This window comes from Amblyomma americanum, chromosome 11 (genome assembly GCF_052857255.1).
Source record: "Amblyomma americanum isolate KBUSLIRL-KWMA chromosome 11, ASM5285725v1, whole genome shotgun sequence".
Lineage (NCBI taxonomy): Eukaryota > Metazoa > Arthropoda > Arachnida > Ixodida > Ixodidae > Amblyomma > Amblyomma americanum.
Genome location: NC_135507.1, coordinates 125,254,724 through 125,266,106, shown reverse-complemented (window position 1 = coordinate 125,266,106; position 11,383 = coordinate 125,254,724). Strand labels below are relative to the sequence as shown.

General features: G+C 48.9%; 1 protein-coding gene across 1 annotated transcript; it reads left to right on the top strand.

The window, feature by feature from the left end:
- Nucleotides 1-3,823: 3,823 nt before the first annotated feature.
- On the top strand, nt 3,824-10,653 carry LOC144109884 (uncharacterized). Its single transcript, XM_077642650.1, has 3 exons — nt 3,824-4,162; nt 4,513-4,737; nt 10,495-10,653. The coding sequence occupies exons 1-3, from the start codon at nt 3,824-3,826 to the stop codon at nt 10,651-10,653; spliced, it is 723 nt and encodes a 240-aa protein (XP_077498776.1).
- The last annotated feature ends 730 nt before the right edge of the window (nt 10,654-11,383 follow it).

Genomic DNA, 11,383 nt, shown 5'->3' with positions numbered 1-11,383 from the left:
ACCTGCCAGTCTGGCCAATGTACATGGCACCGCAAGAGAAGGGGACCTGGTATACCACCCCTACCTCGGAAGGTATAGATGGCGACACATGACGCACTTTACAAGCATCCCTCTTGCTCTTGCCGTAGTGCCTCTGATTCACCTGTTTGCACATTGCGCTAAGTTTTCTAGGTGCAGAAAAGACGACATCAACGCCGTATCTGCCCGCAACTTTTTTCAGCCCATGTGACAAGCAGTGTGCATACGGGACCACAGCCGGCTTTTTCTTTTTGGCTTCTTTCGGCTGAGCCCCATTCTTGAGCTGCCTAAGAAGTTTCTCCGCTGCCCTGGAAATGAGTTGATCTGGGTACCCGTTCACACGTAACCTGCCTGTTTGCGCCAAAATGATCTCTCGCGTCCTTTGATGGCAAGATTTCCTGAGAGCTGATTGCAGGCAAGATGCGGCAATGCCCTCCTTTATGAGCTTAGAATGGCCAGACCGGAAGTTTAGCAATGGTTTGGCAGTCCTCGGGCGATACCACCAACACAAGTGTTTTTCCACCCCCACACAGTGCCAAATCCAAAAACTGCAGTTCTTTGTTGCTGGGAACCTCAGTTGTGAACTCAGTTGTGGTATCGCCCGAGGACTGCCAAACCATTGCTAAACTTCCGGTCTGGCCATTCTAAGCTCATAAAGGAGGGCATTGCCGCATCTTGCCTGCAATCAGCTCTGAGGAAATCTTGGCATGAAAGACGCGAGAGAGAATTTTGGCGCAAACAGGCAGGTTAGGTGTGAGCGGGTACCCAGATCAACTCATTTCCCGGGCAGCGGAGAAACTTCTTAGGCAGCTCAAGAATGGGGCTCAGCCGAAAGAAGCCAAAAAGAAAAAGCCGGCTGTGGTCCCGTATGCACACTGCTTCTCACATGGGCTGAAAAAAGTTGCGGGCAGATACGACGTTGATGTTGTCTTTTCTGCACCTCGAAAACTTAGCGCAATGTGCAAACAGGTGAATCAGAGGCACTACGGCAAGAGCAAGAGGGATGCTTGTAAAGTGCGTCATGTGTCGCCATCTATACCTTGCGAGGTAGGGGTGGTATACCAGGTCCCCTTCTCTTGCGGTGCCATGTACATTGGCCAGACTGGCAGGTGCGTTAACAAACGCTTGATGGAGCATGAAAACACCAGAAAAAATGACCCCCTGTCTCACACAGGCTCCCACAGCAGGCAATGCCAATGCAGGCATGAAAAGGATCATGCAGAAAGGAGAGCTAAAGGGGACCCCCTTGCCCAGGCGTCTTTCCAGTGCAAAAAAATGCCAATGTGTTCCCGATTACAAGAACACGCGCATCCTGTTCCGACATAACAATAAATTAACACGCGAAGCTATGGAAGCTTTTTATATTTACCACAACGGCGCAAAATGTATCAGCAGCCCTTCCATGACGTTATCCGAAAGGAAATTGAGCTATCTGACCTCCCACGTGCCTTCCAGATAACTTTTTGTTGATTGATAAGCAGTTCAGTGTTTGTATTTATACGCTTTTCGTTCTTCAATAAAAAACCAGTTGATAGTCAGCGCCTGTTTGTGCTAGTCCTTCATTTTGTGTCCCGTTCGTGTTGCTCTGTTACAAGAAACTCTCGATGACGCGCCCACCTTCCCGGGATACCGGGTCGTATCGATACGGGAGGAGGGAAAGCGAGGTTTAGCAACCTTGGTCGCACGCAAGTGCTCCTTTCAAGTACACAAATTACCACTTAGTAAAACCAGGGCGGAGATCTTTATAGTCGAAATTATCCCTAACAGTTGGCTTAAGAGCAGCGTCTTCCTTTTAAACATATACCGCTCGCCGTCGGATCAACGCCAGGCATTCGACACGATCATGACAAAGGCGGTGGCCCTGACCAAGGGGGCCCCCATAGTCATAGCGGGTGACTTCAATGCACCCCACGACGCCTGGGGATACCCCCGCTAATCCACTAAGGACAATCTCCTTCTCCAGGCAGTTTCTGACTGCTCACTGGAATTGATGACGGATCCTCAATACCCCACGCGAACCGGCACGTCGGTAGTCCGAGACACCACTCCGGACCTGGCGTTCGTAAAGAACACTCCCGGAGCAAGATGGCGAAATTTGCAAGAGAACCTGGGTAACGACCACTTCATTGTAGAGATTACCCTAAAAATTAGCACAGCCACTACCAGGGAATTTAAAGTGACGGACTGGGATGCCTTCCGGGAAATGCGGAAGGCGGACCAGACCGACTACGATAATCTCGATAGTCTGTTCACAAGACTACAGCAGGACGCACAAGCTGTGACCAAGGTCGTTAAAACTGACCTAAAAGTAGACCGAATGGACGCGCACCTGGCGCACCTCCAAGAAGCCAAAATCTCCATCTTGAGCCGCTGGAGAACGCACAGACTCCACCGTCGACTTCGAAAGAAAATTGCGGAGCTCAATCGTGCAATAGAATCTCATTCCATTGAACTGTACAAACAGCAGTGGAACGAAGTATGTTCCTCGGTTGATGGGCCGATGAGAGCGGGGGGCAAATGGAACCTGCTAAAACACTTACTCGACGATCAGAGTCTAGCCATTGATCGCATAGTTCATATTCAAAAGGTGGCGGGCGTATCTGAACACGTCCTCCCGCAAGTGTTGGACGAAAAGTATCTCCCGCTGGGCCCCTCCGGTGACGGGGATTAACCTGCTTACCAAGGCGGAGCGGTGGGGGAGCTCGACGCCCCCTTTACGAAATCCGAAATCTGGGAGGTGCTCCAGACGCTCAACGGTCGCTCTGCTCAGGGCCCGGATGGCATCTCCAATAAACTCCTCCGCAACTTGGATGCACACTCGGTTGCGCTGCTCACCGGGGAAGTCAATAAAATCTGGGAAACGGGCCTCGTTCCCGACTCCTGGAAGACAGCCTCAGTGATGCTCATCCCGAAGCCAGGCAAACCTCTTGCACCGGAGAACATGCGGCCCATCTCGCGCACATCCTGCGTGGGCAAGGTGGCCGAACATGCCATTCACAACCGTATATCTAGGCACATAGAAACCAATGAGCTATTCCCTCACAACATAATTGGCTTTCGGCCGGCACTCTCCACACAGGATGTCATGCTACTTATAAAGAGGCAGATAATGGATGACGATACTAAGGATACTCGGGGCATCCTCGCCCTAGACTTGGCCAAGACGTTCGATAACATCTCGCACCGGTTCGTGCTAGACGCCGTCTCGGACCTGGGCCTTGGGCCACGATTCCATGCGTACGTTAGCTCCTTTCTCAGGGATCGCAAGACCACTTTCAGAATAGGCCAAGCCAAATCCCTGGAATTTACACTGGGAGCGAGAGGCACTCCGCAAGAGGCGGTCCTTTCTCCACTACTGTTTAACATCGCCCTGAAGGGCTCCTCGGACCGACTAGCCGCAGTAAGCGGAACGGTTCACGCCCTCTATGCGGATGATATTACCGTGTGGTGCACGGGAGGGTCTGACGCTGCAGTCTAAAGTGCGCTTCAAGAGGCACTCGACGTCACAGAACACTTCCCGCTTGACACGGGCCTGAGTCTGTCACCAACCAAGTCCGAACTACTATTGTATTGGCCCACCCGACGGGGTGGGGGGGGGGGGGGTTTGGTATTCCACACCCTTAGACCAAATTTACATAGCCCCCTATAGATGCCTTGCACGTGTCGTCACTTCCGGCCACATCAACAGCTAGCGGCCATGCTGCCGAACCATTCGCTTCATCCGCGCGCTTGCGTCCGCTCCGTAGACCCGTGACACCGCACCGCTCCCGAGACGCTTTGAATTGTTCTTACATATCCGGACGCGATGCCTCCTCCTCAGAGGAATGAGCCGTTCAGTGCGAGCTATTTCTCTGAACTTGTTGGATCTGCGCGCGTACGCTATGAAGGAAAAGTGCAAGTGTGCGACGACAGCGACCCGTACACGCTGAGACTGGGTGTTGATACAACGATGGAGGCTGATGTGTTACCTGCAGTGACTCACGGGGATATCGTGAACTATTTAGTGTACTGCTCTAGTTTTGTTACATTAGAAGAAATGAAAGCATTTAAATCATTAGAGGCGCATAACTATTTCACCAGCGGGTGGGTGAGAAGCCAATCTGCGGTGCGCCTACAAGACGAGAAGGTGCTTCTTCTCGGAGAAGTAAGCTAAAGGAACCTTTCTGGCATGTTTCTCAGTGAGCATACGCAAAGAAATGACCATTGAAATTTATGCAAATGAAAAATAAACCGTGCTTCTGTCTGTGCCGGCAGCGCTTAGTGACAGGAAAATTTCAGACGTCCGCGTAGGGAAATTTGCGGAGCATGGCGATTAGTAGAAGCTTCACTGGAAAAAATGCAGTGATGAAGAAGATAAACTATGCCTGTCCGCTTACAATGCTGGAGCACTGAAAATTTGTTCTGTCCGAGACCACTTTGTCTGGTGTGCATATGCGCATTTTGTGCAAACAAAAAATGTGCACTGTTATGTACAACTTCACAATATTTTTGCAGGTCAACCATTCCCAACGGCTCAGCGACCACCCACATAAAGCCTGGATCTTATGCAAGACAAATGGCACTGTGCTTGTTGCCCATTGCACCTGCATGGCAGGTACAGGCGAGACATGCCCGCATGTTGGAGCTTGTCTCTTTGCTGCGGAAACTGCAGTGCGTATCAGGAACTCAGTTTCATGCACCCAGAAAGAAAACACCTGGCTGCCAGCCTATGTTGAAAAGGTGCAGTTTTAACGGCTGAGAGATATCAACTTCACTTCGTCGAGAGGGCGTAAAGAGCAGAATGATGGCACACGTGCTGAAGGTCAGCAGAAGAGGAGGAGGTTGGAAATCCCAGGACCTTCTCCAGAAGAGATGAACGCACATTATGATGACATCGGAAAAGATGGTGCAGTGCCAGCGCTTTTCTCTGTGCTTGAGCATAGATGTGATGTGTTCCAGGAACCAGTTAAAAAGCCAGCAGCACACCTAAGAAATCTGTTCACTGACGATGCGTTAGGCGACAGCTACGACGTGCTCGTGAACAAAGCAAGAGAGTTCATGTCTACTTTAACCATTTCAGAGGGCACTGTAAAAAAAGTAGAGTCATTAACGAAGCAGCAGAGTGACTCTCCCTCCACATTGGTTCCTTTACAGAGCAGGAAGGATAACTGCTTCTTTAATGAAGAAAGCATGCCACACTAAAGTAGCAAATCCTAGTGTGTCCCTAATAAAAGAGATTTGCTATCCAGAAGTCCAAACTATGAAGGCGCAAGCTATCATGTGGGGTAGGAATCATGAGAGGGATGCCTTAGCAGCTTATGCAAATAGTGAAGGCACAAAACATGACAATTTCAAATTGTCGAAGTCAGGCCTGCACCTCAGCACTAGGTACCCTTTTGCTGGGGCTACACCAGATGCTCTGGTCTCGTGTAGCTGTAAACTAGGAAGCGCAAAATACCGGACAACGGACAGAGTAAGAGACACAAAAAACAGGTAAAATACCGTCGTCCGGTATTTTGCGCTTCCTAGTTTACAACATGCATCACCAATTAACCCGGCAGCTTGCTCTCGTTTAGCTGCTGCGGAAAAGGTGTAGCAGAGTTTAAATGCCCATACGTGCTTAGGAATGCAACAACATTAATTGAAAACACGTGCCTGACTGAAGTTAATGGGATCATGCAGCTTCAGAAAAGCCATGCATATTATTATCAAGTGAAAACACAGATGGCTTTGTGCCAAGTGAAGTATTGCGACTTAGTAGTTTGGGCACGGAGTCGTCTTCACATAGAACGCAAGTGGGATGAAGAATTCTGTGAAAACATCTTCTCAATTTCAGAAAGGTTCTTTGTGAATGCAGTGCCCCCTGAACTGTGTGCCAAGTATTTCACAAGGCAGAAGGACAGCATTGGTACAACTGCATTGTGTAAACAGGCGTATTGTTATTGTAATGAACCAGAGACTGGCAAAATGGTTGCTTGCGACAGCGAAGCCTGCGTGTACAAATTGCTCCATTTTTCTTGCGTCGAACTGACCCGAGCACCTAAAACTAAGCAGTGGTACTGCCCACAGTACAGAGGAGGTGAAGAGAAACAGCGTGCTGAATTTTGATTTTATTGCACAGGGTAGTTGTGGTAGCAGATGCTTCAGCGTGCTTCAAACTGAGTCCAACTTCTATGCATCTCTACAGCGGATGTTTAGTTCTCTTTTCGTCTGTAATACATATATGTACTGTTATCACAAGAGCTCAGTGTATTATACCCTGTGCCCAGTTGCACTTCCCATGTGTTGCTTTGTTTGGGAAATACTGTCTGTCTGGGTTTATGGAGCTCTTGATAGCAGATCAGTGCAAGCCTAACGATACCAGTACCGTACAACAGTTGCTGTCTGTAAGTGTTTTGAAAGTGCAGCCAAAACAAGCAAATATGTAGCTTCGTAGCCTTTCACGTCCTTGCATCAAAGAGCTACCCACTGATTCTGCAACTCCATGTACGGTACGAAAAGGGCAGGTATGATACATTAACACATGATGTTTGCGTTGGACTTTGAGCATTGTTCTTGACAGTATAACTTGTCATATCCTGAAGCGTCCTTTAACATGCACCGAACAGCAAACAGGGTTTTTAGTGCATTAGCCCACCCAACATTCTTGACAGTACAACTTGTCATACCCGAGGTTTTCTTTAACGTGCACTGAACAGCACACGGGCATTTTTTGTGTGTTATCCATGCCAACCACTGGCATCCAACTGTTCAGTTGGCCCAAAGTCTGTGTGCTAAAAAGCTTTTAAGTCTTGCACCAGCTTGGCTACCACTCTGAGCAGAACCTATTGAACTCATTGAAGTTTTCACATATGAACTGTACACACATGGCAATGTTTGACGATTGAATGGTTTATTACAAATACACAAATTCAAATACAGAAGGAAAGGGTACTTGTTGGTCATGGCAACTGCTAAAATTATTTCTAAACACCTGATCTGCAGCTGACAAAAATATAAGGGCAGGGAAGAACCACATATACCACGAGAAATCAGTATACACATGCATTCCTCGTACAAACTGCAAACCATACCAAACCAGAGCATTATAGTGTGCTGTACTTGCTTACGCCCACACCTCTAAAAATAGGCACAGTGATAACGTTTGTAGGATGCCGATTTCCAGAAAAATTTAGTTTTGTGTATTGAGGCAAAAAGCATGAGGAGGTATGTGTACTCCATACCATGAAAAAATACCATTTGATTGGCTAGTGAGAGAAGGCACAAATAAATTATTTTCTGCTAATCTGCATCCCACAAAGTTCTGTCCGTGACCACATTCCTGCACTCGTGCATAAATACCCAGTTATGGTGGGCACCCATCAACAGATTCGGGCACATTCTCTTTGCTGGGTTCCTTCAATGCTACGACAATCCAAGGGCATAAATTGGACAGCGCGCAGCACACGGTCACAATTTTGTCGAGTGGAGTGATGCTGTCACCTTGTCGACATGTCACATAGTCAATCGGAATGACAGACTTCAGCAGCAGAAACTTGTTCCTTATGAGTCCAATTAGTCTTTCCACGTGAATACGTACTTTAGCAAGCTGCCTTTCGCTTTCCACTTCTGCAGCCGACAGCTGTTTCTTGCCTTTTGTGTATGCTGGCAGATGTAGCCGGGCACAGTAGAAACCAACACTGTCTGCGATGTTAAGCCCTCGATCTGCTAGAACAACGTCTCCAGGAAGTAAGTTGTCTAGGAGCCCGCAGTGTTCCGTGATATGTTTGTCACATACTCGGCCTCCCTAGCCCTCCGAGATGAACGTGACAATACCCTGTGGGGCAATCCCTATCAAGTACTTTGCAGTGTTGCTGCCCTTGTAAGTCGACCATGTTTCACGCCTCGGTAAGTATGAGGACGGTCTCTCAATCTTGATTTCAAAACAGTCTATGAAGACGGCCACACCACTGCTGAATCAATCATAGAATGTTTGCGGCATGGTGCGCTGCAGCGCACTTCGTTCGGGCCACATAACTTGAGACTTCAAGCGGCAGTAAGCTACATGAAGCCATTTGCCAAAAATACGTGAGACAGTAGATTCAGACACATTGAATTTGAAGGCAAGGTCAGCATTCTGAAGATTTAGCTTGATCTTCATCAGGAAGAGCACAAATTCTTGAAGTTTGCCAGGCTGTTGTTCACACTATGTGAAACAAATGGCTCTAGCATTTTGAAAATTGCAAGAGGCATTGTGAAGCTTGCCATCCCTATGTAGAATACTACCTTGGGCTCTGAACTCCTCAATGATTCTTCTGTCATCTCAAGCTTCACCTTTTCGGAACGTGTAGTGTACACGCAGTAGTTGCGTCTGATGCATTCTTGTTCTAATGCCCCAATGTCGCTCATGCCATGTCTGTCTGCACATAAACACCTGGAAGAGAACGTTCATCGTTTAGCGGTCGTGTGAAAGAAAGAGTTGGCGAAGAGCCGGACTGCAGGACGACCACGTAATTATTTCTTAAGTTAAGGCTATGACAGCATAATGCAAGGCCGACTCACCTGTTTCTTCTCTGGCGTCGACCTCCTCAGCCTGATGCGGCGATGGGGGAACATCGGGCTCTTCCGGCCCGGTCATCTCGGCACGTCGTTTTCGCTTCCGTCGTTGCTGGCTGCGATCGTGGCGATCCGAGCAGACTCGCCTAGTGCTGTAGCCGAGATTCAATGACGGGGCCCAGTCTGGGTTCGTGTTGTCAAACAAATCGGCAGGCGCCCCTGCAAATCAAAATCAGGTTGTAGTCCTTGCTTCCCACGTTTTCACTGACATTTACTTCACGGCACAAGCATCTTACCTGTGGTGAAGTGTGCTCCGCACACACGTAAGTTGGGGTTGTCCGTGTCCAAGTCGGCTCGCTTAATTCGTGACAGCCACAGCGTGCGCCGATTTGCACTAAGCGTCTTTGAACGCTCGCACTTGTCTGCTATGATCCTCGGAATTCGGTAGAAATTTGTGTTCGTCGGCTTCTTCTTTCTCCTTGAGCTGTCGATACGGTTTGAGCAGCCAACTATAGCGCACAAAACCATACTGAAGCTGTGGAGAGACGCAGACGAAAACGACGCGAGCTGAAAAATGCTTCCACACCGGCGGTAAGCTACGAGCGGAAAGGCGGCGGTGGTTCGGCAGCATGGCCGACTGGCATACGATAGACGCCGGATGTGACGTCGGCGCAAGGCATCTATGCGAGGGACGGACAACAAATCCACAGAGTGGATACCATCAGGGTCCTCGGACTCTTGCTGGAATCTCGAGGGGGCAACTCACAGACTATAGCCCGTATTACCTCCAAGACGGAGAATATGCTTCGGCTTATCCTCCGGGTCTCGAACCGCAGGGGGGCTTTAAGTGAGAGCAATCTACTCAGACTCTACCACGCGTTTCTTATGAGCCACGTTAAGTATGTAGCCTTCGCATTGCGGTGGCCTAAACGGGATGAGGCCGAAATCGACGCCGTCATGCGCAAAAGCATCAAGCGCGTGCTGGGTTTACCCCTCGCTACCAGCACCGCGCGTCTCGTGCAACTAGGCATGCCGAACACCCTGTCAGAGGTGATCGGAGCCCAACGAGTAGCCTAAATAATACGACTCTCCTCTTCGCGAGCCGGGATATGCCTCCTCGAATCCGTTGGATGTGGTCACCAGGAAATCATGGAGCGCAATGAGACCCTATCACCCATGGTCCGAGATAAATTCCATGTAGATCCCATGCCACGTAACGTCCACCCTCAATACAATGTAGGGCGCCGGGTAGCCCGGGCTCGTTCCCTGTTAAAAATCGCTGCGGCCACCCCAAATCTTGTATGTTTCGTTGATGCCGCCCAGTACGGGCGCTCTGATCACTAAGCCGTAGTTTCAGTTGACTGCAATGTCACTCTCATTAACTCAGCATCCGTGCGGAAGGTTTGTGCAACAGTAGCCGAGCAGATTGCTATAGCTGTTGCACTGAAGGACCCTCTACGTCCAAATATCTTTACAGACTGCAGGTCTGCAGCCCGAGCGTTTGCCTCCGGCTCTATTTCCAAGGGGGCGGCGGCCATGCTGAGCAGCGAGGTGGCTGCTAGTTTTCATATCATCAAATGGCTCCCGGCCCATATGGGAATCAACATGCACTCTGAAGTTGTTAAAGCCAATGAGTTGGCCCATGATTGTGCGCGAGGTTTTACACACCGCGGCAGTTCCGGTGGGCTCACGGGCGGCGACTTAAAAAAGTACAGAGATTTGCTTCTCACATTCCATGAAATCTTGGCACATTATCAACTCGCTCGGCGGGCGTATCCGCTACCGCATCCTGCACTTACTAGACCACAATCGTCGGCCTTTCGCATGCTCCAAACGGGGTCGTTCCCCTCCAGGGGCCGATTCAGTCACTTCGAACCTAATGTAGAACCTCACTGTCCAGGCTGTGGGGAGGCGTACTGGTCTCTTATCTCATATGCTCTGGCAATGCCCTGTGTTACGCAGCTCATCGCTTACCACTCTATCCGACTGGGAGGCAGCCCTGAAGAGCGGCGACCTCTCAGAGCAACTACGGGCTGCCCAAAGGGCCTGCGACAGGGCGGAGGACCCAATCTTCCGAACCCGACGTGGGTGCAGCCCGCGACGGCTACGGGGACTCCCTGAAAAGGGAGGTACCCTAACGCGGTTGCTCAGGACCATCAATAAAGTTCTTTGTCTGTCTCTCTCCCAAACCAGGGAGGGAGAATGTAAGAGAAGGAGGAGGCGCTCAACTTCATGCGGCGCGTGGTGGCGGCTTTGTGAACTAGCGGCGCATGAACCAGAATCCTGGCCATGTTTTCTGTAATTTTATCAGGTTGTCATTATTCTGAGATGTAGCGTATGCAAGTTCATTTCTGTGAGATTACGTAAAAATCATTCTACATAACTGAAATGCCTGCTTGTTCACTTTTGTTCTCTTTCACGTGTTAAACGCAAGAGCTTGTTTATAATCGATGTTAATCGAGAGGAAATGTTGTACGACATGTCCACTTGCTTCATCTCGTTGAGACCGCAGTATTTGTAAATATATGAGCAAATAAATAAATAGATAAATAAATAAAAGAAAGAAAGGAAGAAGGGAAGAAAGAGAGAAAGAAAGAAGGAACTGAAGAAACAAAGAAAGAACGAAATAAAGAAAGAAAGAAGGAAAGAGAGAAAGAAAGAACGAAAGAAGAAAAGCAAGAGAAAGGAAGAAAGTAAGGAAGGAAGAAAGGAAGAAAGAGCAAGAAAGAAAGTGAGTAAGAAAGAAAGAAAGGAAGAAAAAAAAAGAAACGGCGTAATATGGATCATGTGGGGCGTGTTTATTTATTTAGAAACACTGCAAATCAAGTCACTTGACTCGAAGAAAAATTTG